The sequence below is a fragment of the Aplidium turbinatum genome, chromosome 17, assembly GCF_918807975.1.
Source record: "Aplidium turbinatum chromosome 17, kaAplTurb1.1, whole genome shotgun sequence".
In the NCBI taxonomy this organism is placed as follows: Eukaryota; Metazoa; Chordata; class Ascidiacea; order Aplousobranchia; family Polyclinidae; genus Aplidium; species Aplidium turbinatum.
This window is the reverse complement of record NC_137488.1, coordinates 10,113,960-10,138,418: the sequence shown is the minus strand read 5'-3', so window position 1 is coordinate 10,138,418 and position 24,459 is coordinate 10,113,960. Positions and strand designations below refer to the sequence as shown.

At 41.6% G+C, this 24,459-nt stretch overlaps 1 protein-coding gene across 1 annotated transcript in view; it reads left to right on the top strand.

Annotated features, from left to right (window-relative positions):
* LOC145786575 (uncharacterized) overlaps nucleotides 1-24,459 on the top strand; it is a 58,119-nt gene that overhangs the window by 31,823 nt on the left and 1,837 nt on the right. The window contains exons 52-89 of the mRNA XM_082598257.1: nucleotides 228-374; nucleotides 503-676; nucleotides 953-1,197; nucleotides 1,615-1,788; nucleotides 1,911-2,007; nucleotides 3,664-3,746; nucleotides 4,055-4,234; nucleotides 4,612-4,788; nucleotides 4,911-5,087; nucleotides 5,260-5,433; nucleotides 6,555-6,640; nucleotides 6,787-6,877; nucleotides 7,149-7,334; nucleotides 7,735-7,828; nucleotides 8,153-8,292; nucleotides 8,629-8,742; nucleotides 8,983-9,193; nucleotides 9,442-9,614; nucleotides 9,950-10,053; nucleotides 10,196-10,362; nucleotides 10,447-10,626; nucleotides 11,218-11,369; nucleotides 11,747-11,907; nucleotides 12,331-12,457; nucleotides 18,055-18,228; nucleotides 18,316-18,489; nucleotides 18,631-18,810; nucleotides 18,910-19,011; nucleotides 19,137-19,314; nucleotides 19,446-19,546; nucleotides 19,800-20,024; nucleotides 20,226-20,456; nucleotides 20,569-20,800; nucleotides 21,035-21,162; nucleotides 21,421-21,607; nucleotides 22,901-23,048; nucleotides 23,278-23,469; nucleotides 23,673-23,884. Coding sequence (XP_082454383.1) covers nucleotides 228-374; nucleotides 503-676; nucleotides 953-1,197; nucleotides 1,615-1,788; nucleotides 1,911-2,007; nucleotides 3,664-3,746; nucleotides 4,055-4,234; nucleotides 4,612-4,788; nucleotides 4,911-5,087; nucleotides 5,260-5,433; nucleotides 6,555-6,640; nucleotides 6,787-6,877; nucleotides 7,149-7,334; nucleotides 7,735-7,828; nucleotides 8,153-8,292; nucleotides 8,629-8,742; nucleotides 8,983-9,193; nucleotides 9,442-9,614; nucleotides 9,950-10,053; nucleotides 10,196-10,362; nucleotides 10,447-10,626; nucleotides 11,218-11,369; nucleotides 11,747-11,907; nucleotides 12,331-12,457; nucleotides 18,055-18,228; nucleotides 18,316-18,489; nucleotides 18,631-18,810; nucleotides 18,910-19,011; nucleotides 19,137-19,314; nucleotides 19,446-19,546; nucleotides 19,800-20,024; nucleotides 20,226-20,456; nucleotides 20,569-20,800; nucleotides 21,035-21,162; nucleotides 21,421-21,607; nucleotides 22,901-23,048; nucleotides 23,278-23,469; nucleotides 23,673-23,884 — 6,078 coding nt within the window. The remainder of the gene's footprint in view (nucleotides 1-227; nucleotides 375-502; nucleotides 677-952; nucleotides 1,198-1,614; nucleotides 1,789-1,910; nucleotides 2,008-3,663; nucleotides 3,747-4,054; nucleotides 4,235-4,611; nucleotides 4,789-4,910; nucleotides 5,088-5,259; nucleotides 5,434-6,554; nucleotides 6,641-6,786; nucleotides 6,878-7,148; nucleotides 7,335-7,734; nucleotides 7,829-8,152; nucleotides 8,293-8,628; nucleotides 8,743-8,982; nucleotides 9,194-9,441; nucleotides 9,615-9,949; nucleotides 10,054-10,195; nucleotides 10,363-10,446; nucleotides 10,627-11,217; nucleotides 11,370-11,746; nucleotides 11,908-12,330; nucleotides 12,458-18,054; nucleotides 18,229-18,315; nucleotides 18,490-18,630; nucleotides 18,811-18,909; nucleotides 19,012-19,136; nucleotides 19,315-19,445; nucleotides 19,547-19,799; nucleotides 20,025-20,225; nucleotides 20,457-20,568; nucleotides 20,801-21,034; nucleotides 21,163-21,420; nucleotides 21,608-22,900; nucleotides 23,049-23,277; nucleotides 23,470-23,672; nucleotides 23,885-24,459) is intronic.

Below are 24,459 nucleotides of genomic sequence, written 5' to 3'. Positions count from 1 at the left end.
TGGTTAATCAGCTGATTTGCTTAATCGATAATTCTCTGTTGGGGCATATAACATTTAGTAGAGTAACGTTTTATTTTTCCTTAAAAACACAAAAAAAAAAAACCGAAAACACAGTAGGCCTAAAAAATGTTCAAATTTGTGAATAGTTTAGTTTGATTTTTGTTGATAGAGTTTTTGTAGAATTATTTCAAACTGCAGTTTTATCTTAAATAACTTTTCCACGATAGGTACCCCGCTGGTCGAGTGTCCGACCGATTTGTGCAGCATCTCCAAGTGCGCGAGCAACCCGCGGTCGATGTGCAGAATGAAGAACTGTGGTTCTTGCTACTCTGAGTATTTTGATGGCGTCACTGGGGAAGTTTTTACTTGCTTCGGTATGTCAATTTTAGATTCCTTTTTAGATTATCTAATGAAACACTAATGGAGAAAAACTCCCCTTTTCTTTTATTAAAAGACCGTTGTAATGTGTTCCGCGTCAATTCAATCACAAAATCTTTTTAAGGATGTTTGGATATGACGGGAATGGTGCACGCTGAAGGTTCAAGCTGGGACGACAATTGCCAATCGTGCATTTGCCAAGGTGGGATGATACTTTGCAACCCGGTCATGTGCCCGTCTGTCCGATGCACCCATCCGGCTGTCACAAGGCCAGGACAGTGTTGCCCCGCATGCGAAGGTTAGTACATTTCCAGTGAATTTTTACGACGTGACTAACAATTTCTAAAGAGTTGACGTTTTTAGATTCGCAGTGCTCGTTCAATGGTAAAGCTTTAGCGTAATGTTGTTGGGATTTTAGAGCGCTTCAACGCCGTTAAATTAAGTATTTCAAGTTTCTTGACCTATAGAAGAAGTTTGGTAATCACAAGATTTTATATTTGATTTTTTGTTTCCGCAAGCGCAGTGCAGTGTATTTATTTTAGTCTTTTATTTGATTGATATGTTAATATTTAAGCTTGCGAATACGAAGAAGTCCGTTACCGGAACGGCCAGGAATTCCGCCCAAGCGAGTGTGAAGTTTGCCAATGTTCGCTCGGCTCTGTCACTTGTCGCCGAGTAACCCCACAATGTCCTCGATTGACCTGCAGTAACCCCGTGTTACTTGAGGGCGAGTGCTGCATGACATGTCCAAACGGTTGCGAAGGTCACGGGGAAGGAGAGCAATGGAGCATCGATGCTTGCCGCTCCTGCACTTGCATTGTAAGACTTTGTTGAATAAATTGTCGAAACTAAATTCAAAACTGAGCTCAAGGTATAGAAACTTGATCCATGGCTCACCAAGCGTTTGAAAAGAAAATTATTTTTCTTCTAAGGTAGTCGAACTGTTTTTGCAACGGCATTCTGATTTATGAGCAACAGAGAATAAAAACCTAAATTTTTAGTTCTATTAGTTGCTTGAGATTTTCTTCGTGGCCATCACAAGTATTCATTACAACAATCCTTTTTTAAAATCTACTTCAAATTCTTGCGTACTGCATTGAATAACCCATTGTCTATGGACGACGATTTCAAGTTATCACAATATATTTTCGTGTAAGTTTTTTTTACCGTTGTTCTATTCTTTTGGTGATCAACTCGTCGAAAAACTTCGATATTTAAAAGACAGTAATTAAACAGGCAGGCACAATGCGGTGTAGTGAGAGGAGGATGTGTCCGCGGCTGGGATGCAGTCATCCCCACAAACGAGCGGGATCATGCTGCTCCGAGTGTCGGGATTGCAAATACAATGGAAGAACCATTAAGAATGGGCAGCAGTTCATGGAAAATGCTTGCTCCCAGTGCACGTGCACGGTAAGAGGATGACACCATCCATTTAACTAAGAAGATCTTGGGAGCACAAATTCTCCAACAAAATTTTGCAACTTTGATTTTCTTTTTACGCGAACTTACGTTAGTATTACTTTTATTTACAGAACGGTAATGTGCGGTGCGTGAGAAGGCAGTGCCCGCCGTTACGTTGCGTGAATCAAGAGACCCCCGAAAACAGCTGCTGTCCCGTTTGCGTTCCAGGTATCTTTCCTTTAGTGTTTTCTACTTATTAATGGCATATTTTTTAAAACCATTAACTCCACATTGTAATGGCAGCACACAGTAAATAATGGCAACTGAAACTAACTTAGTTTTAACTTTGACCTAAGAAGCAGATTTTTTTACGAACAAAATTATTTAGTACATTTTTAATACCCTGGCACGTCCGTGACCCTTGCTTATGGCAAAAAAAACCCAGTTAATACCATGTACCATGGCCACCTAAAGATACGGCCTGATTTGTCACATTTTGCAGAAATTTCCAGGTTTTTCTAACTTTGGGGGAACGTTTAAATAAATTTTTCTAAAAATTATATTTTTACGCTTTCTTTATTCTTTTCCCCAGATGACACAATAGGTTTTAACATCCTCACATGTTGAAAAACAAAGAAAATTTGATTTTGTAGATTTTAGTCAGACTGTTAATTTTCACTAACAGTCTGATTTTGCGTTTTTCAACTTACTTTTTCTCATTTGCTTCTGCTTCCCCAAGGCAACAAAAAAGTTTTTTGTCATTAGGAAACCGCAAAAAGTAAAAACATCTCAAAAAATGTCAGTCAAGCACTAGCAGTAGCTGTAATCAAAATCTGCAAAATGTGACAAATCAGGCCGCATCTCCAGGTGGCCATGCATGTACTATCACTGAGTTTGCATTTTTCTAAATTATGTACTTTATATCGTAAATTAAAGCCATCTGATTTTACTATTCAGCATTTGTACCTGTAAGTGTCGATTCTTAATGCCAATAAACCATGCAACTTTGCTCACACTGCTTTCGATAGGCTAAGTATGAGTCGTGTAACTCATTTATTCCATTATCTACTAACGTTACTAATGTGTCTACTGCATGGCATTAATTGGTTAAATTTGGCAAGAATGTTAACTCCAAAATTAAGAATTGTGTTTCTACTAGTTACTGTAATTTTAAGAAACGACTTCTTGACATAATATTTGTTATGGTCTTTCTTGAAATCGCTTTTTTTTCAAAGATACTTCCGTATTTTCCCTTGCATGGCAGGCATTGCCACTGTATTGCTTGCGACAGCACTTTGGCTGAGTCACGTGACAATACAAATTTGCTTTTGTTGTCTTGCAGTAGATGGCTGGGTTTGTGCAACCACACGTTTGAATCATACGATTTTTAAAGCCAGATTTTTAAACGCAGCTGAAAAACTTCAAAACGCATACGTCATCGAAGGGTACGTTTTTAAAGTATCAGTTCGAAAAGTGCTTTGTTTCTTGTCACGTCATTAGCTCGGTTGACACTCGTCTTTCCCACTTACTTATGTTGTCTGCTGATTTTGGCTCTTACGCACGATGATGTTGTTGCTTGCAACGTCATTATCACGTCATATACACAGTGACGCGTGCCTCGACGTCACATCATCCACCCTGTATATCTTGTGCCATGATTTACACAGACAGCGAATTTAAATGTAGCCCACTGTGTGTGTCAAGTTTGCTTGTTACTATTTCTGCTTGTTGCATGATTATTCCTGACACTGCATGATCACCTCTGCACTAACCTCCACGTCTTATTTTGTGTCATTTTGGCAATAAACAAAGCACCGGCAACTAGATGGCAATTTCAATGGAATTCAACCCTCTTTTGTTATAACTTTTTATTTGTTTCTTCAGGTTGTGAGTTTGAAGGAAATTATTACAGAAATGGCGAAATGTTTCGTCCAGTTGGTTCGCCGTGTCGAAACTGCACTTGTCAGGTATATACGAACAATTTTCTTGTGGAGATCTGCTTCGACATTTTACTATTCACCATCAAACCTCGTTTGTCGGAACTTTGTTAAATCAGAGTTCAATTTTTGTCCCCACACAAATCTGGAGAGATTTCTTTCAATGCATTTCGTCGTTTTTCTTCCCGATAGTCGCACAACCTCACTACACCAACGCTATTTTACGAAACAAAACTGGTCGGAATAATGAGTTTTCTTTAACTGCACTTCAATTTTTGTCATTGCAAGAAAACTTATGAAACAAACCATTCAATGCAAGAACTTCCTTCTCTCTACAGAACAATCAAGTCCAGTGTCTTGGGCAGCAGTGCCATTCCATGGGGACCTGTCCGAGACCGACGAAACGATCGGCCGAGCAGTGTTGCCCGGAATGTACAGATTGCACCTTCGCTGATAGAATCTACCGCAACCGACAAGTGTGGACGGTTGACAATGGTTGCGAACGGTGTTCCTGTGAGGTAAGGAAGTTTCCTTTCGCAAATAATTTTTTTACATTAATTGTGCGCAAACGTTGTATCACTGTAAAAAGGTCTGACTAGCTTGCTGAGTGATTTCCATGAAAAATCTTTCATTGTGAAACTAGTTGGTGTTGTTGGTGATCATATGTTGGGGAACATAACTAGTTGGTGATCTTTATATGAAGAATTCAACTGACATCCTGCAGTTCTTTTAACTGCTGCTGCAGTCACGCCCTCTGCTTCTCTCCAGCTCTTTCGCGATGCAGCACTTATATTAGACCTTTTGTAAATGAGTTTATTCAATAATTACAAGTCTTGTTTATAAAGATAACATTTTGTGTTCACGCCGCAGTAACTTGTCTGTTCTCTTTCTTTAGCGTGGGAATGTCGCCTGCGCTCCTCTGTACTCGTGCAATCGTACATGCACCCATGGCATCATGGCGCGCGGACAGTGCTGTTCCGAATGTTCCAGATGTACTTTTGCATCGAAGACCTACAGAGATGGTGAATCGTTTTACAACAAAAACAACCCGTGTGAAAGCTGCGTTTGCTCAGTAAGTTATGCTATCAATCGTCGATTTGCGAGTTGTAAACAAGAAAACCTTTACTTAAAAAAAAACTTTTGTTACTTCAATAAAACTTACATCAACCAACGCTTAATTTTTGTTGCTTACAGAAAGGAAATATTACATGCGATACAGTATCATGCCCTCCACTCCGGTGCAAGTCACAGCGGGTCAAGCCCGGGGATTGCTGTCCATCGTGTACGCCATGCTGGGATGGAGCTGCAGTTAGAGAGCACCAGTCATCCTGGCGCCTCCAAGACGATCCATGCACAACTTGCACCTGCAATGTACGGTTATGTTGTCACGTTTGGTGTCGAATATAAACTACACGTGTTACTATTTCATTGAATCAATTTTGCATTTATATATTTTCGGCTTGAAAAACAATGTTGCTAGACGACTGGTTGCATAAGAAAGACATCACCTGCAGTATGAAGTTTAGATGTATTACTTTTTCAGGATGGTCAAATACGATGCCGCAGTGAGCCATGCAATGCAGTGGAGTGTGAATATCCAATCAGCATGCCCCACACATGTTGCCCGTCATGTGCCGGATGTCTGTATGACGGCAGGCAGTACGCCGATGGCGATGACGTCATCAGCGATGACACATGTCGCCAATGCCAGTGCGTGGTGAGTAAAAAAGTACAAGTAAAATTGTTTTTAGAAATTGAAGTTTTTAGTTGTTGAAGTTTAAAATTTCTGTTTTTTTAACGAACCAAATGACCCTAACACAGGGGTTCCCAACCTGTGGTACGCGTACCACTAGTGGTACGCGAAGGTTTTTCAGGTGGTACGCGGGTAGCTTCCGTTTTTTTCACAACTTTATATTTTGTTTTAAATGGTTTTGTTTACAATTTTTTTTTCCCGAAGCCTATTCTTATTGTTACGTAACTATTCTTGTTGTTTCGTATCATTACGATCTTCAAAATACAGGTCATGTCAATTGTCAACAAGAACAGTTGCTTTGAAAAGCCGTACAACGCTGCGGGTCAGTGGGCGTTAATTATGTCAAATGATTGCTCTTGAAAGATATCCTCTACTGTTTTATAGCTTAAGCTACAAATAGCGTTGAATAATGCTAGTAAGCTAAAAATAGATCGGAATAAAATGTTCAATAACGGTTACACGGAATGTTCTCCAATAAACTTCTGGCTCAGTATGGCCTCTTCATGTTCATTGCTAGCTTCCCATGCTGTTCCACAAGTACTGATTTTCCATTCCTCGTGGGAATGCGAGTACGGATTTTCGGTCATGATGAACATCAAGTCAAAAAATCGAAACCGACTTATAGGTGCGCCCGGAAATGACTTTCGATGCGCTGTTGGCAAATCGACACCGCGCATCGACCAATTGGTGGATAGTAAACAAAAATCTCATTAAATTTAGTTGTGGTGCTTTAGTGTTATTTTAGTAGGCCAATATTATTCTTCTGAATAAAATATGATTCGATCAAATTAGTTGTTCTGCAAGAAGTGGTACGCTTGGCAGTACAGAGCGCCCAAGTGGTACGAGATCGTAAAAAGGTTGGGAACCCCTGCCCTAACACGCAAAACGCTCAATTTTTGGGACAGCATTAAAAACTACATTGTATCATCCTGAATATTTTTTAAACGTCATTGTATGTGTGTAGAACCATGGTGCATGAAGGCGTAAGACTAGCTGATGAAATTCCAACTTGTAGTTTTCGTTTTCTTTTCTATAATATTTAGTAACCACTACTATCTTTCAAAACTGACTTGAACTGGTTTCAGAGAGGCAATGTGGTTTGTCGACGCCAGGGATGCCAAGACTTGACTTGCCGGTCCCAGGTCACTTTGCCCGGCCAATGCTGTCCAAGGTAAGACTGGAAAAACTTACATTTAAGATTTCCCGAAGTTTCGCGATTGTATCTCCAAATTTTCGCTTCTTGTCAAATCAAAAAGATCTTGTATTCAACCCTCGTTGCTCTTTAGCTTCATCATAACACGTGTCTTCATATTTCAGTTGCTCTTCTTGCACGTACCAAGGAAAAACGTACGAAGAAGGTGCCACATTCCTATCGCCGCGGAATCCATGCTTACAATGCACTTGCGAGGTATGTTCTTTTCACTCATAACTTCACTTCATCCTTCTGCTGAAAACTTATACCGCAGATATAGCGCAGCACTGACTATTATTTTCATGTCCTCATACTGATTCTGAGTCATCGTCTGCGTATCTAATTTAACGCAATAACGTTTATCAATATAATTGTTGTGCCATTGTAATAATTTTTTGCAACGTCTTAGCGTGGCACGTAAGAAAACAAGAACCGAATTTACATTTCAAATCCCGTTGAATCAACGACACTGGCACGGTTTCCACAGGGTGGCGAAACAACGTGCAAAAGAATCGACTTGGACTGCCCGGAACTATCCTGCTCTCATCCGGGTCGTGATTACGGGACGTGTTGCCCGTCATGCGACAACTGCAGCTATGACAGACGAAGCTACAGGAACGGAGATACCTTCACACCGTCTGGATCGTCTCCTTGCTTCACATGTACCTGTGTGGTATGTTGTAGGAACGTTGGTAGTTCATTCCCATTTTTCGTCATTCGAAAATCACGTACGCTCAGCACCGTTGATCCACGATGGTTGTTAAATTGTAATGTTTAATCGTCTGCACCTTGCCTTACGTTTGGAAATGAAAATCACTAATTGCGAAAAAAAAAAAAGGATTTTTAAACTTTTATATCTCTGTATCCATCTCTCAATTTTTACGAACGATGAAGATAATAAAAGCTGGGTATCATCCTTAACACCAGGAGGTAACCTAGTATCCCATAGTCACCAGAAGAACGCAAGTCACTTTATTTAACGGTGAGGATGTTGCCAATAAAATTGTTTCTCAAATTTTATTTTGTCCGTTTTTTTTTGGTTAATAAGCATTTAATCAACGTTATCCCAACAGGACGGCACGGTCACTTGCGAGACAGAGACGTGTGAAGGAATAAGCTGTCCGAATCCTGTGTCCAGGCCAGGACAGTGTTGCCCGGTGTGCGAAGGTACTGAAGGCTATTATAACGTTTAAATTCCCCGAAAAAGTTTGAATGTCATTCGAAAACAAACTCTTCCACAGAACACCATTGCGTTCCTGCTAGGATCATCAATTCTGGCAATGGTACTATGGATTTTTATGAGCGTGACTTATTTTTTACCAATTGATGTTAAAACAGTAGTAAAAAATGGTCGTGGAAACCCATGTACATTTTTGCAATGCTTTGTTTTTATAGTTGAAGAGTAGACACCAAACATAGCGATCGTGTAAAGATCGCCATGATTCTAACTAACCTTAAGAAATAAGCATACTATCTCTTGTTACCTTTCAGTGTGCGTTGCCGATGGTTTGCAGTACTCGCCCGGTGAGACTTGGTCATCGGATCCCTGCACTTCATGTTCTTGCAACGAGGGAAGAATCGATTGCCAGTCGATGGATTGCCAGCCCATCAGCTGCAGCCATCCCGCCAAGGTACGCCCTGTTTTGTTTGTTTTTAAGTCCTGGCCATTTCTGTCCTTTTTGGTGTGTGAGGCGTCATTTTATATTGACTTGGCGTTCATAATTTTAGCATTTTCAAGTCTATTGCCAAATTATACTCAACATAATGACGCCAAATATAATCAATGAAGAAAAAGCTTAATACTTTTTTACTTATACCTTTCATATCATCGGACAAATGTTAGAAAAGTAAGCATTAGTGAAAATGACAGTGGATTGTTACTTTTAGCATTGTTACAGCTAAGTGGCCTTTTTCAATTCATGTGACTATATTATATTGTAGTTATTGTAACTCCATTTATGCTTCAGCTTCCCAGCGAGTGCTGCTACACCTGTGACATGTGTATGATGGACGATCGTGTCATCTCGAGGGGCCAGAGATTTCCACACCCGGACGATAAATGTCGATCTTGTCGCTGCGAGGTAATGGACTCGCTAAATATGATCAGTTTGTTTCTGGCGGGTTGAAATTTAGATTTGATTAAGTTGTTTGAGCTCATTTAACTATAAAGATTATCACTTTTAGTCTTGGTTTTTCAGACACCGGTAGCCGTTTCAAGTTTAAAAACGCAAAATTAATTTAAAAAAAAGTTAAAACAACTTTCTCTTTTAATGATTTTTTTATGCAACGTCACATTCCTTCATCATATATTGCTTTTTCAGTCTGGCAACATTGTATGCGAAGATACACAGTGCGACCCGATGGCCTGCGAGTCCCCTGTCACCCTCCCAGGCGCCTGTTGTCCTTCTTGCACCGGTCAGTGCTTAGTTGGAGAAGCCAAGGGCGACGGTGATGGACCAGCACAGGAAGTCATAGAGAGTGGAATGACTGTGCCTCACCCTGACGACCGTTGCCAGTCGTGTACATGTAGCGGTAAGTTTGTTAGTGCTAAAATATTAATTCCTTCATAAAATTAAATAATAATTATTGGTCAAAAATCAAAGCACACATGCACATTTTGTCTCGATGCATTCGATAATGCCCGAGAAAATCCTACTGGCAGATGTCAAGATTACGTCATTATGTCTTTGACAAGACTTCTAATGAAGGTGCTGTTTCATAATTTTTATATTTCTGTACGAAATGGGCATTTTACATGGACGTTTGTTTTGTTGCTACAGAAGGGACCTTGACTTGTGAGCCCCGCTGTTTAAGGCGCCCCCCATGCAGGCACCCCGTCGATGGGGAGTGTTGCCGGGACAAATGCGACGGGTGCTACTTCAGGGGCAAAAATTATTACAACGGAGAAGAATTCCCGCACGTGCGGAACAAGTGCAGAGTGTGCACTTGCACTGTGAGTGAAATTATCATTTAATTCCCTTTGATTCTAACGCAATCCATCGCTGTGGTTATATTATTGTTAAGATGTGTGCCACTAATCGTGATCATTCAAAAGGTACTATCCAAACTTAGGCTTTTCTTATTGGATTTTGTCTGTAGTGTTGCGTTGCTACTTTATTTTGCGCTAGTTAGTTCATTTTTATACGTTCTGTAATGTCTTAGCGTAAATAATAAAGTTTACTCTAGCACTAATGCTTTGTTTCATCACCTGTAATGACTTCGAATTTACCAAAAAGCAACGTGATTCATTAACATGTTTAATTGTTTAACGTTAAATTTGCATCACAGAACGGTAATGTGAGGTGCTTATCACGGCGGTGCCCTGCAGCAAAATGCGACAACCCCCTACCACAAGAAGGAGAATGCTGCCCAGTTTGCCCTGAAGCCCCAAAGTATGTTTGAATGGTGTTAATCACAACTAGCTTCACAATTGCTGACTTGGGGTTTATTTTGCGTCTACTATCACTGAAATCAAAGTTAATTGGAATAGCTGTGGATGTTGATTTTTTGTGATGTTACAATAATGTTTTACAGGCCCTGCCTCACTACTGATGGTAGATCTGTACCCAGTGGCCAGCAGTTTATGGACCAATGTAGGGTCTGTCGATGTGATGATGGGGTCCCTAATTGTCACCTTAAAACCTGTCCCCCCATCCTATGTCCCCACCCGGCAAAGCGTGGCTGCTGTCGCCAGTGTGACGGTAGGCTGTTTGTTTTCACTTAACTTCATTTTTTAAATGTTGATTAAGAAAATACAAAACTTTTGAACTGTTTTGTTTCTTTAGATTGTCAAAATCCAAGCGACGGTCAAACATATTCAAATGGCCAATTAGTCCCGAGCCAAGACACCGATTCCTGCCAGACTTGCCGCTGCAATTTCGGCGAAATTGTTTGTGTGACCCGATCTTGTCCACCAGTGGGCTGTAACCACCCGACCAACGATGGCTGTTGTCCTCTGTGCACTGGTTAGTTGGTTAATGTTGTCTCTAAAAGTACTGCATAAAATTTGCTCAATTTATTTGCAAATTAATCACCGAAATGTTAATGCAATTTTGGTAAAGAGGTTACTTTCTTCAGCCACAGACATATACAACCAAGCAACCACACGGCATTTAACATAATGGATTAAAATTGAACATAAACTATAAGCTACAAACGTTTTCGGCCATACATACGTTAGCCCTTATCAAGTAACAAATCTATCAACGTAAACAAATCTATCAAGTAACAAATCTATCAAGTAAATCATCTATCAACAAACAAATAAGATCAGTCATTCATTTTCATTGTAGATATGATAAGCAGTTATTTTTTGTTACTTGATAAGGGCTAACGTGTGTATGGCCGAAAACGTTTGTAGCTTATAGTTTATGTTCAATTTTAATCCATTATGTTAAATGCCGTGTGGTTGCTTGGTTGTATATGTCTGTGGCTGAAATGTTAATGATCTGCAACACTTGGTTTCTACACTTTCATACATAAGCAGAACGAAATTGTTCCGCTACTCGCTTGTTCCTTCAGCTTCAGTTTATTTACTTCTGCATTCGTGTTCGCAGGTTGCGCATTCGAAGGCCAGGATTACCGCGATGGTCAACGGTTCAATTCGACGTCGAACGCTTGTGACGTATGCGCTTGCTCTAGCGGCAACGTCATTTGCGAACGAAGGCCTTGTGGTAGCGCCACTTGCACTCATCCAGTCACAATGCCTGTGAGCACATTCGTTGCACCACATTGAGAAATTTACCGTTGTAATGCTTGTAGTATTTTTTGATACAAATGTTGCCATTCATTAAGATAACTGTTTCAGAAAAACGTTTTGTAAATATTAAAAAGATAATAAGATGAGAAATAAAAACTTGTTTTTAAGTGGAAAACTAATTTGTCGTTGAAACAGTCGCTTCTCAATGCAAATTGACAAACAGGTGGCTTTAGTCACGACGGATGTGCTTTTGAGCTTGGATTAGAACACGATAGCTTATATTGTGTAAAAAAAAGTTTTATTCCACGCCAGTGTTTACTGTTGTCATAAGTGCTTTCCCATTTTTGCGCAGTAGATTTATAACAAAAATTCCATCACATGCATAGGATCGATGCTGCCCAGTTTGTGAGGGGAATTGCCTCTTCAACAATGACGTCTACACCGATGGTTCAACCTTCACTCAACGAGACGATCCTTGCAGGGAGTGTACATGTGTTAAGGGTTCGATTCTTTGTCAAAGCAAGTCCTGTCTCGAAGTTAGTTGCAGGTAATTTTGTCTGACGTAGATTATCAATTTTTAAATTGGTCTTTGCCACTTTTGCAAAAGCACGGAAGGCGTGCGAAGAGTTGATTGGAAGCTTTTTCAGAATAAGTAAAATAACATTGGTCACGGTCTATAAAAATAAGTTATTGGTCAGTAAGAATAAGTAAAATAACATTAATGTAATGTAGAGCGTTGACTATGGCATGTATTTTTTTGTCTCTCTGGTGAAACTAATACTCGTTTTTGCAAGACTGCTGTTGTTATCTGACCGGATATCATACTCGTGTCTACAGATTCAAAAGTGGAGACGCGGTGTATTTAAGTTGATTTAATAACATGAGTTGCAATGGATGTCGTCTTAGATTTTATTTTAGCTTTGATGTCGAAACAGTGTCAGTTTAACGTTGTATCAACTTTTGGCACCAGAAACCCGTCCATTGGAGAGTGCAACTGCGCGGTGTGTGATGGATGCAGTTACAATGGAGCTGTGAGGAGGAACAGAGAGACATTTCCTAATCCTGAGGACGAGCAATGCTCCGAGTGTTATTGCCAGGTAGACGTTTCGTCATTTTCATTCACACTGCAAGAGATGAAACTCTATAGAAGCGTCTTTTCCTAATGTTTGCACTGTTTTGACGAACACTGTTCACATTCACATGTGACGAACACATTCATGAAGATACAAATGTTCTTGTTTGACTCCGAGTCTGAAGTTGTATCATTGTAGTAATTCGTTTCTCTTCAGCCGATTTGTAGCAAGAATTGACAGCGATAGACACCGTGTTTCGTCCATGAGGCTGGAAAGAAAAGAGCCAACAAAACCAGCAGGCGCCAGGGCAGAGGACATTGTGAAGAAAGAGGCGTTCTTCCCGGCTATCAGCACAAGGCTGAGCACTCACTAGTACAGCGAGCAGTTGCGATTCGCTAACCATAACGGTGTAGCTTCCACGCTAGCCATTCAGACCATACAATCAACAATATGTTTCTCGGCAGCCGATTTGTAGCAAGAATTGACAGCGATAGACACCGTGTTTCGCCCATGAGCCTGGGCTTTTTTTTTTCTTTTTTCTTTCGCGCAACGCTCAGAGTTCAAGATGGATACCACTACATCTTGCAGGTTTACAAATTGTCCATATGGAATGGATTTGTTTCCTGTCTCATCATTAGTGCGTCCGCTCCGGGAGCCGTCCACACACCCAAACACTCAGCAGGCACACCATACTTACATGGAAGATACCTACCAGGGAGGCGAGGGACTCACTACGACCGAAGGGACCCACCGCGGTAGATGGTAATCTGTGGATGTAAATGTTTGGTTAGTGGCTGCCTCAAGCTGATCTGCCTGTCTCGACTTTCCTCTTTCTGATCTTGGAGCAGACTAGGAGATGGCGGGTCAAGCATGAGAACTAGCGCGTTTTGGTAGAGAGTTAATTTTAATTTTATTTGAAATTGTTTGTGTGTGTGTATCTTCTTGTTGCCCGCTTGAAGAAGGGCACCTGCTTGTGGGAGACGGGCCACTGCAGTCTGACACCTCATTTGGCGGAGATGCCAGAGAGGAGCGGCCAGAGGGAGGGTAGCTTTCGCTGACCCCAGAGTCGTCTTGGAATGGGCCGCTGCAATCCTGTCATCCCAGAGCGAGTGGGACAACGGAGAGGGACGGTTAAAGATCTCCCGCTGCAATCACTCTTCCGGCATCAGGCCGTTGCAGATGAGTGAGAGGGACGGGTTAAAGGTGGGTTGTTACGCCCTTGGCTGTCTAAACTTCTTCAAAGATGATCTACGACCGTACTGTGCTAGTGAGACCCACCGCAGCAATCAGTCATCCCTACCACCGAGGACGACTGAGAGGGCGGTTGAAGAGTGGATCTCGACTGGTTCTTCTTTCGTCTGACCGTAGGAGGAGGTTTAGAAGGAGTAGAAATGTCAGATGACAAAGGAATGTTATGTTTTTGTGTTATGTCTTTCGTTTTTTTCATGATCACCCACAGGGCTTGAATGGTGGACCGTTTTGTGTCCTGTATATATGTGTCGCCGATGTCCAGAGATATCTTCTTTTGGATGATGGTGTGCTTGGCGACATTCATCATGGTCAAAAGAATCGGGTTGTTCTTCTGTCCGTCAGGGATCTGGTTGTAGAGGATCATGTCTTTTGTTATCTCCATGTCTTCTTTGGTTAAGCCAAGATATTGTTGTTTCCGGCGCTCCCATATTCCTAGCGCAAAAGAGCATTTGGTGAGGACGTGAGCAACATTGTCTTCTGGTTTTCTGCAGAATTTGCAATTTGTTATTCTGTCGGAATGTATTGATCTATTAAAGTCTCCCCATTTGTATCCTCCATGTGCAATCCGAAAGGACATGGAGGATAGGTAAGGTGGAAGGAGGAGTTTGATTCCCTTGTTTTTCAAGAGGATCTCATTCCAAGGAATCTTCTTTCCGTTTTGATCAATCTTGTCAATTTTCTTTTCATATTGCGTTTTCAGATTGAGATAGATGTTTTTGTAGGAAGTATTTTCCCAGTCGTGTTTCAAGCCTTTGAGTTTGCAAAAGGACTTGAAGATGTCCGCATACATTTCGTTTGGAATTGGGGCATGCGGAATGCTGTTGGAGAACAGATGAGGATTAATGTGTCTCATTCTGTAACTCAAATTGAACATGGCCCATTCGTGCCAGATTTCGGTGGCGTCTTCTAGTGAGAAGAGGTGGCGAATTCTGTCGATGCGGCTTGTTTGAGATTTTGATTGGATGTCCACCATGTTGATGCCTCCATCTTTGACAGGAGGAAACGTCTTGCTTCTCTGGAGCTGTTCGAATGGTGAAGGATACCAGAGGAAGTTGAAAAGGATTTTGTTGAGTTCTTTGATGTGTTGGCATCAGGACTCTACTCAGATGCAGAGTGACGGGTACCAAGAGAGTGTTGATGATGGAGATCTTTCCATAGAGGGAGAGTCTTCGTGGTTTGTGGATGTTGGCGATCGTTTGAGTTTTCTTGATGGCGGTCTGCCAGTTCATCTTGTCAAGTTGTGTTTTGTTTGTGCCTAGCCAGATGCCCAGGATCTTGACGTTGTTCAAGATCGCAGCTTCTGGAAAGAGTTGCTGAGCTCTTTGGGCCAGGTCAGGTTTGGACGCCAGGATCTGGGTCTTTCCCTGGTTCACTTTCTGGCCGGACATCGTCTGGTAGATGGCTAGTTCTTTGTTGATTTCCTTGAGAGATGGAATGTCTCTTGTGATGAATGTGGTGTCGTCCGCATATTGCTGGATTTTGATTGTCAGCCTGGGCTCGTCAGTATTGCACCATTAATTCTGCCACAAGGGTATTTGACCACCGCTTTAGCAGTCAGTTTAACTCTTATCTTTGTGGAAAGAAAAGAGCCAACAAAATCAGCAGGCGCCAGGGCAGAGGACATTGTGAAGAAAGAGGCGTTCTTCCCGGCTTTTCTTTCCACAAAAAAAAACAAAAATATATTTTTTTTTTATTACAGTATATTGATTAATCGAGCCTCTGCTCCACATTTTTATTGAATATTCGTCTGCCACGAGAGCCAAATTACCCTTAAATGGTTCGACTCTCTTCCTCGTGGGAGACCCCAATTTTATCCGCTCTGCCTACTGGCAGACCGGGTATAAGAGTCAAAGTACCTGCGCGAGGACGCGTGAAGGAGACGTGGGCGCTGCCCGGCGGTCAATTACTGCCGGTTCCAGCGTTCACACGCGACGGGTTGCCCGGTCCGCCGCAGGGCTTCTTTCTGGGCTATGCAGAAAGAGCCTGTCTCCCTGGCCCGCTCCGCCATTCTAAATTTGCGGACGGGCCATATAGTGTTTCGATCCACACTCTCCCTCCACAGGTACCTCGACTCCCCAGCCTGGCCCTCGCGACCTAAGTTGGTGGACTTAACCCTCCGGGTGCATCGTCACCCCATAAATCACGCCGCTCCCTGCCGCTGCGGGGTGTGGCAGGCCGGTTTCCTAAAGTCTTCGACCTGGCTATGTTTGTTTGTACTCTCTCGCCGTGTCAATCTTTTGTCCCGTGAGCTACTGATGCGAATAAAACAGTTCAACACTAGTGGTGCGGTACTGACGAGCCCAACCTCATGGGCGAAACACGGTGTCTATCGCTGTCAATTCTTGCTACAAATCGGCTGCCGAGAAACATATTGTTGATTGTATGGTCTGAATGGCTAGCGTGGAAGCTACACCGTTATGGTTAGCGAATCGCAACTGCTCGCTGTACTAGTGAGTGCTCAGCCTTGTGCTGATAGCCGGGAAGAACGCCTCTTCACATTGTAGTAATTCATTATTATTTCATCATTTTCTTTGCTAACTGGCCTAGAAAAAGGCCGTGAACGTGTAGCCAATCATCAGACGGGCTTCGATCGTCCTACCAGATGTCATCATTACGTTCCTTTCTCGTATTGAGGGTTGGATACAATGCGCCATTGTTCTCGACCATGAGCTGTTCGTACTGCATTTTCATAACTTAATTTTGTCCATTTTGTGATGTTTGATGTCCAAATCATTCTTGGTCAACCTTTGTTTCTTTTACCGTTTATCTTCCCTTCTATTAATGATCTTTGTAACGAGTTTTGCCTTATTGTGTGTCCAAAATACTTTAATTTTCTTCTTTTGACTATTTGTAAGAGAATTTTACTTGAATTAAATTTGGATAATACTTCATCGTTAGTGATCTTTTGTTTCCATGAAATTTTTAACATTTGCCTGTATGACCAGAGCTCGAAGGCATCGATCCGTTTTTCCATTTTTTGTGACACTGTCCAAGTTTCAGAGTTGTATAAAAGGGTTGACTAGATATAGCATTTTATTATCCTTTGACGAATTGATAAATTCAAACTTTGATTGATTAAAACATTTTTCATTTTTCCAAATAAAGTTCTTGCAATTTCTATCCGTCTTAGAATTTCATATTCACACCTCCCATCTTCAGTTATTAAATGTCCAAGATAAGAAAAAGATTTAACTTTTTGTATATTTTGATTGTCAATTATAATTTGGAGTAGTGGAGTGTCTGGTGATTTTGATATTATCATTGATTTAGTATTTTTAGCATTAATTTTCATATTAAATTCTTTTCCAATTGAGTTAATATTGTCCAATATTTCTTGAAGATCTTCTTGTGATTCAGCCAAAAGAACAGTATCATCAACATAGCGTAAATTTGTTATGTTCAATCCGCCAACATTTACCCCTTTCATATCATCGATGGGTCGAAAAATCATTTCTGTATACAAATTAAAAAGACATGGAGAGAGTACACATCCTTGGCGCACTCCACGCTTGATATCAATTCCTTTAGACAAATCTTTTTCCATGCGAATAAATGCTTTTTGATTCCAGTATAAATTGATAATAAAACGTAAGTCTTTGCCATTCATACCAATATTAGCTCGTGTTCCTTAACCAGTCATAAATCCCCTTTGAGTCATGCTAACCTCATTCTCAATAATTTTACGATTTCTTAACAAAATTATTTTCAACAAAATTTTCAGTACATGACTGATCAAACTTAATGTTCTAAAGTCACTGCAGTTCTTTGCTTTGGATTTCTTTGGTAGTCTGACAAAAACAGTTTCATTCATTTCTTCAGGTATATATCCAGTCATATAAATTTCATTACATAATTTGTGTATGCGTTTGACACTTACGCCATTGAGTGCTTTTAGCATTTCTGGATAAATGTTATCCTTTCCTGCAGCTTTATTACATTTCAGATCTTGAATGGCTTTCTCAACTTCAGATATCAATATTTCTTTTCTTTTATTGTTGATAATTTCAGGCATACATGTTCTATCATCATCATATAATTCTGTTACATACTCTTCCCATCTACTCTTTATTTCCTCTTCCTCAAATGATAATTTTCCTCTTCTATCCATGATGCAACTGTTTGCTTGTTCAGCTGTCTTCAAACATGTTAGCTGTTTAACTTTGTTGTGTAATTCAAGTGACTTATGAGATGTTTCTAGTTGTTCTATTTCACTGCTTTACCAGATGTACTGCTGCTTTAACCCCAATCGGCCTGTACAATCTTAAGTTAAATCCTTTGGTCATGTCATTAACTTTCAGTAATTGATTGTCACACACAACCATGCCTGAACATTCGTAACTTACTTTCCTTACTGGGTCAAACCTTCACAGGATGGGAACGTCAACTGTGGAAGAAGCCATTGCCAGTCGTCTGCTTGCACTCATCCCACCTTCGATAAATGCAACTGCCCGGTGTGCGACGCCTGCCTCTACCACGGTGAGACGTATCGCGCGGACGAAGAATTTATGGATCTAGAAGACACTTGCAACAGCTGTACTTGTGAGGTTAGCTTGCCGTGTTGCCAGTCCACTTGTCGTTTTTGAAGCTTATTTTTTACCCGATCATTACCGCGTATGTGATTTCCATCGCAGGATGGAAATGTCGTGTGTGAAAGCCGCACCTGCATGCAAGTGGAATGCATCAACCCCAGCATTGACAAGTGCGGATGCCCCGTCTGTTTGAACTGCAACTACTTGGGAATCGAATACGAAAACAATGAGAACTTGGTCGACTCAATGAACCAATGCAATCAGTGCATCTGCAGGGTAAAAACAATGAAAAAATATCTTATCAATTCATCATGGGCCACAAGTTCAGTGTTTCAACAACTCGTCGTGCTATTCGAATTAAACGAATAACCGCCGATCATGTCCATGTCGTATATTTTTTATCGTTTTTATTTTTAGTTGGGAACCGTGCAGTGCGCCCATCGTGTGTGTCCCCCTGCCCGTTGTCGCAATCCAGTCACCCCGTTCGGGGAGTGTTGCCCCAAGTGTGTCGGAGAGTGTTTAGTAGAAGGGGAGACCTATGAAAACGGAGCCGTCTTCACGCCACGTGCGAACCCCTGTTCATCTTGCACATGCTCGGTCAGTACAGCTAGAAACGATTAAATACGTTGTTTTATGTTGATAAGACGTAAAGTTGTTCATCTAACGTTTATATAATGCTAACGGAGATTTCTGTAGTCAGGAGAAGTTCGATGCCTGGAGCAAAGATGCGAAAGAAGATGCGATCATCCGCTCACACAATCGCCTTGTTGCCCCGATTGCTCTGGATGCCTTTATCAAGTAATTAAACTTTTTTTTTTTTTTTCGTTGCAACGAAGTTGACATTTGCCAGAACGATCTTCAAATCGTTTAGATTTGCTTCCTGGTTAGTTATTGGTATCTGGTATTAGAATGTTATCTTTCAGGGTCGTGTTTTGAGCGACGGTGAAAGCTTCACACCACAGAGTGACCCGTGCCGGTATTGTTCTTGTGTGATGGGCAATGTGCGTTGCCGGGATCGTCAATGCCCATTGCTTGAATGCGCCAATCCCCGCCGCTCGAGAGGCCAGTGTTGCCCTGAGTGTTCCGAAGAATTTCAAAGAGGTAATGCATCAATACAATGAAAAGAAACTGTGTCATATTGATTTTTCTTCTTCTTCTTGCTTATGAGGCAAGATCTCTCAATAGCTTGATATATTTAACTTTGCATCACGTTTATTTTACGTTTAAAACAGGCTGCGTCACCAACGGGCAAATGCACGAGGTCGGATCAAGATGGATTCGCAGAGAGCGGGGATCATGCAGCGAGTGCATGTGCTCTACGGGTGGTGAACTGGTGAGTACTGACCACAAATTGTCAGCGACACTACAAATAAGCGAACAATGAGCAACCTGCTCTTGGCCTTCCGTTATGAAATTTAGCTTTTGTTTATTTTCATCAAGCACACAGCGCTTTGTGGTAGTCAATTGGTTCTTTACATAACCTTACAGTCACATGACTGTTAGCTATGCCAGATGACTTTCCAGCCATCTCTTGGAATTGTTGTATTTGGTTACGTGCTAACATTTTACTGTTGTTCACCCACTAGCTATGCACGGCATCGGAATGCAGTGGCGAGGTTTGCGAGCACCCGGTTCCCGCTACCATCGACCGATGCTGCGTGGCCTGCGATAATTGCTTCTACATGAACCACACGTACACCGACGGGCAACTATTTCATCCAAACAACTGCCAGGATTGCGTCTGCACGAAGGGAAACGTACAGTGCGTGACGAAAGCTTGCCGCCCTCTCACTTGTTCATTGGCCCAACAAGTAACTCGATTTATTATTATTACCCAATGGTTCAAAATTATTATAAGAAAATTAGGAAATCTTTCAGTTAGAAGCTAAAAAAATTTTACGTCAATTTGTACGTACGTCAATTTGTACGTACGTCAATTTGTGCGTACGTCAGTTTGTACGTACGTCAAATCGATTTTAAAGAGACGTTTTTATGATTCGTTTTCTTCCGAGGTTCAAACACGAGACGACTGCTGTCCCCGTTGCGTCAGCTGCTCCGTGGCCGATCACGTGTACGCTGAAGGTGAAGAGTGGTCGTTGGAAACAAACGAGTGTGTGACCTGTCAGTGCAGACACGGGGTCGTCACGTGCCAGCCCACAATGTGTCTTCCAACGTGCCAGACAATGAAGCGCTTCCCCGGCCAGTGTTGCCCTGTGTGTTCCGGGTGCACTTATGGAACCAAGGTATAATATTTTACATACTTAAAAAAAACGTATCTTTTGTGTGATTCTTTCAAGTGAGATTATAGCTGTACTTTAAGCTAGTTTAATGTTCATATTCACTCACATCCTTTAGATTTTTGAAATCGGCGATAAATTTGAACCCAATCCTATGAACCCGTGCGAGATATGCGAGTGCTTTGAAGGTGAGGGTGGTGACCCAGCTCTTTCATGCCATCATGTAGCATGTCCATCGCTAGCTGACTGTCCGCGGTCTTGTGTAACTCAGCCAGAACCTGGAACGTGTTGTCCAACATGTTCAAACAGACCTCAGTGCGCTTACGGACATTGCAATACCGATGCTGAAGGTATACCTTTTGATTAATTGCATTGCTGCCCAGTTTTATTTGAGCAGGAAACCTTTTAGGTAAAGCGCATGTTGTGCTACTGGGTAGGCCTGTTAGCTTTCTGAGGTGATTAAGTGTAAAAAGGTTAAAAAGGACTTTGTATCTCAACTCTGGTGTTTTCAGTTGTGCTCTTTCTCTGTCATAAAAAGTGTTGGTAAAACCGATATAAAGTGGAATTTTTAACCAATTTTCCAGGTCAACAAATCCATCCTTTTGACAACCCGTGTTTTTCATGCAACTGCAATGCCAACAATACGTGGGAATGTGCGCCTATGACTTGCCGAAAGCTAGACTGTCCCTTGAATGAACAATACACTCCCAAGGTATGAACCAACTTTCATGGCAACACTGCATTCTCGTTTGACTGACTGGAAAGGTTATCATTTAAGCTGCTGATGTAAGGAAAAAAAGACCCGATTTACTACGAAATTCATACTGTTTAAAAGAAACGATCAAGACTTTTCCAAGAACATATTTGTTTCATAGTGTAGCAAGAATTGACATCGACAGACACGTAATTTGCCCGTTAGGCTGGGCTCATCAGTATCGCACCACCAACACATGTCATTGCTACTTTGCAGGCCTCCTGCTGCCCGATTTGTGACAGATGCCACATTGCGCTTGAGAATCGAAACGTGGTCAATGGTTTTGTTTGGAAAATAGGCGAATGCCAAACCTGTCATTGCGACCTTGGAAGCATCATATGTGCCAATCGAGAATGTGAAGAAGTTGAATGCTCACCGCCCATGATCCCCTACAAGTCAAATGGTAAGTGGGCTTCAAAGTGTTATACCGAATGGGAAACGCTAACTTAAATTTCAACCAGAAAGGGGCGATGGAACGTCGAACTTAAAAGTTGGCCTAATGGTCGCAGCACCTACGTTTTCTACACTTAGTAGACTACTCTCACCAATCGTTGTCGTAAGTTGGCTGACTGAAAAAACACAGTGCTTATCAAAACCAACAAATTTGTTGAGTTCAGTTTATTTTGAGTTGAAGCCGTGGACTTTCTCCACTAGGCTTCGTTGTCTTACCGAGCGGTGACAACCATTCTAATGCAACTATGATTCTCATGTATTATATGAAATGCTTTTTCATGGATAGGGAACGTTCAAATATTACGTAACGCCTTCGAGGGGGAGGGGGGGTTTATGCAAAGCGTTACGTTAGCGTCACATCGGGGGGGAGGAGTTCAAGCAAAACGTTACGTAACGCTTTCGAGTACGGAATGGTAGTTTTTTGTGCTGAATTTGTAGTGAAAAAGCGTTACATGGGGGAGGGGGGGGGTTGAAAAAAACGTTGCGTTGGCGTTACATGGGGGAGGGGGGGGTCAAAAATTCGGAAAAAAAGCGTTACGTAATATTTGAACGTTCCTATATACGGCTTGTGCAATCAAATTTGAATGGAAAAGTTGTTTGTTTGTATCACAAATTTGCAGTTGTAAATAAAACTAATCAGATTCAGCAGCTTGTACAATTTATTGCAATTGAGTTTTCACCAGATAGCATTTTTACAGGGCATAATATTTCTTGATATTTGAATAAAACCACAGGATTTCACTTTGAGTATCCCAGTAGCAATTTTTTTTTCTTTTTTTTGTTACTGAACATCAGCCTATCTTGTTTCAAAGTAATTTTCCGATGTTTGACATTTGTCACATTAAGAACGGGAAGCAGCTGACTCGATGACTGTTATAATAGTCTTTCGCTGCCTGTCTGTTGTGGAATCTAGTTTGTGATGGTGCTGTTTTATTCGTATTGTTATAATTGTACCGTACGCTACTATTCTCGCCACAGACAAAATATAAGTTTTCTCTCTCAATTGCACTGAAGTAGAAAATGTTGATTCTATTTGAATAAGGGATTGAAGAAACCGTGTTTACGACGCGGACTGAAAGCTCTAATTGTTACAAAATATACAACCATCGAAACTAACGGATTTCGTCCCGTCGCATGCTAAATCAGGTCCTGGTGTGATTTTATCATTCTCTGTATCATCGAGAGACCAGAACAAAGGTTATGAGATATCTGCTTTTACTTTATACTGTACAATTTTCGTCAGGGCAATGTTGCCAGCAGTGCGTTGATCCTCGCACCTCCTGCATGTACGAGGGTCACAGTGTGCCATCCCAGCATCGCTGGTTGGTGGACAAGTGCACCACCTGCCGCTGCTTTGCGGGGAAGATTACTTGCGCGACGCAAAGATGCAGGTATGATGTTGTTACAGCGTAAAAAAACATTGACCTACAAATATGCGGTCGTGCGTAAAGCGTCCCATGCAGCGAATATTTCTTGTGTGTGTAAGTTCAAAAACTATATTAACAGCTTTGAGCATTTATTCAGTCCTGATACATGCAAACTAATAATGTGATACAAATGGGACGTACGACGTAACCTACGTACGTCGTTGTGAGGAAACGTGAAACTTCTTCCCTTTAGAATGGTAATGTGCCAGTCGACGGAGGTTGCAACAGTGATACCCGGTGAATGCTGCCCTCGGTGTCTACCACAGCCTGGTACCTGCATTGCGTTCGGCGACCCACACTACCGCACTTTCGACGGACGAATGGTGCATTTCCAAGGGAAGTGCAAGTACTTGCTGACATCCGACTGCATGAAAGGAGACTTCCGGTAATTTTCTGATGCTACAATTCAAAATCCTATTTTTGATTGAGTTATTATCCCTTTCAAACGGTTTATTCCCAGATAACAAAATCCGTCATTTTAACATTGATTCAACGTCTGCAAACGTTGAATCAATGTTAAAATGATGGACTTTGCTGTCTGGGTTGCCATACCCATGAGCTCATCCTCATGTTTTTATTACAAATTAGGGTTGAAGTACAGAACAAAAAGCTTGGAGAGGCTTACGGGGCTGTGACGTGGACGGATCGCGTTTATTTTACCATCAGTGGCCACAGGGTGGTGTTGAAAAGTGACTATGACGTTTCCATCAACGAAACCACAGTGCAACTGCCTATTCTCATCCAGCCGTATTTATTCATCGATAAGTCTGGCAACCACGTCTTGGTCAGCACGCTGATAGGTGAGCTTGGCCGACTAATACTGGTTTGACTAAACTGCTTGGATATAAAATTACGCGGATGCTTTTGTTTTCAACTGGCACTTCTCGTTTCCGAGGGTTCGAACGTGCCTTGTGAAATTCGCAAGTTTATCGTTTTGAATGCCAATTACGTCACTTTTTCGTTAGATTAACGGTTAAATGGCGCAACGGATAAGGCGTTGGCTTTCCAATTATGCAAACCTGGTTCGACACCCGGCTTAGACTAGTTGTTGACAAACACCGCTCACCTCTACCCAGGGTGTAATAAATTGGGTGGATGTAGTTGCTGAAGGAAAGGCGGCCGAGAGAAAGGAACTGGTCACCCTACTCTCCTTAGTGCCGAAGGCTTAGTATAATGAGAACCTTATGTTCTCATTCCCCGATGCTTGAATCAAGTATGGGACCCACCTTTACCGCAAAGAACTGGCTACCTGCTTTTTTAGAGCTTTAATCTTTAAGCAAAACAAGACTCGTGACCGTCATAATGATTGGCAATGTCAGCAAAACGACAATTAGCTACGAATTTAATGCACAATCTTTGACAACCATCTTCCAAG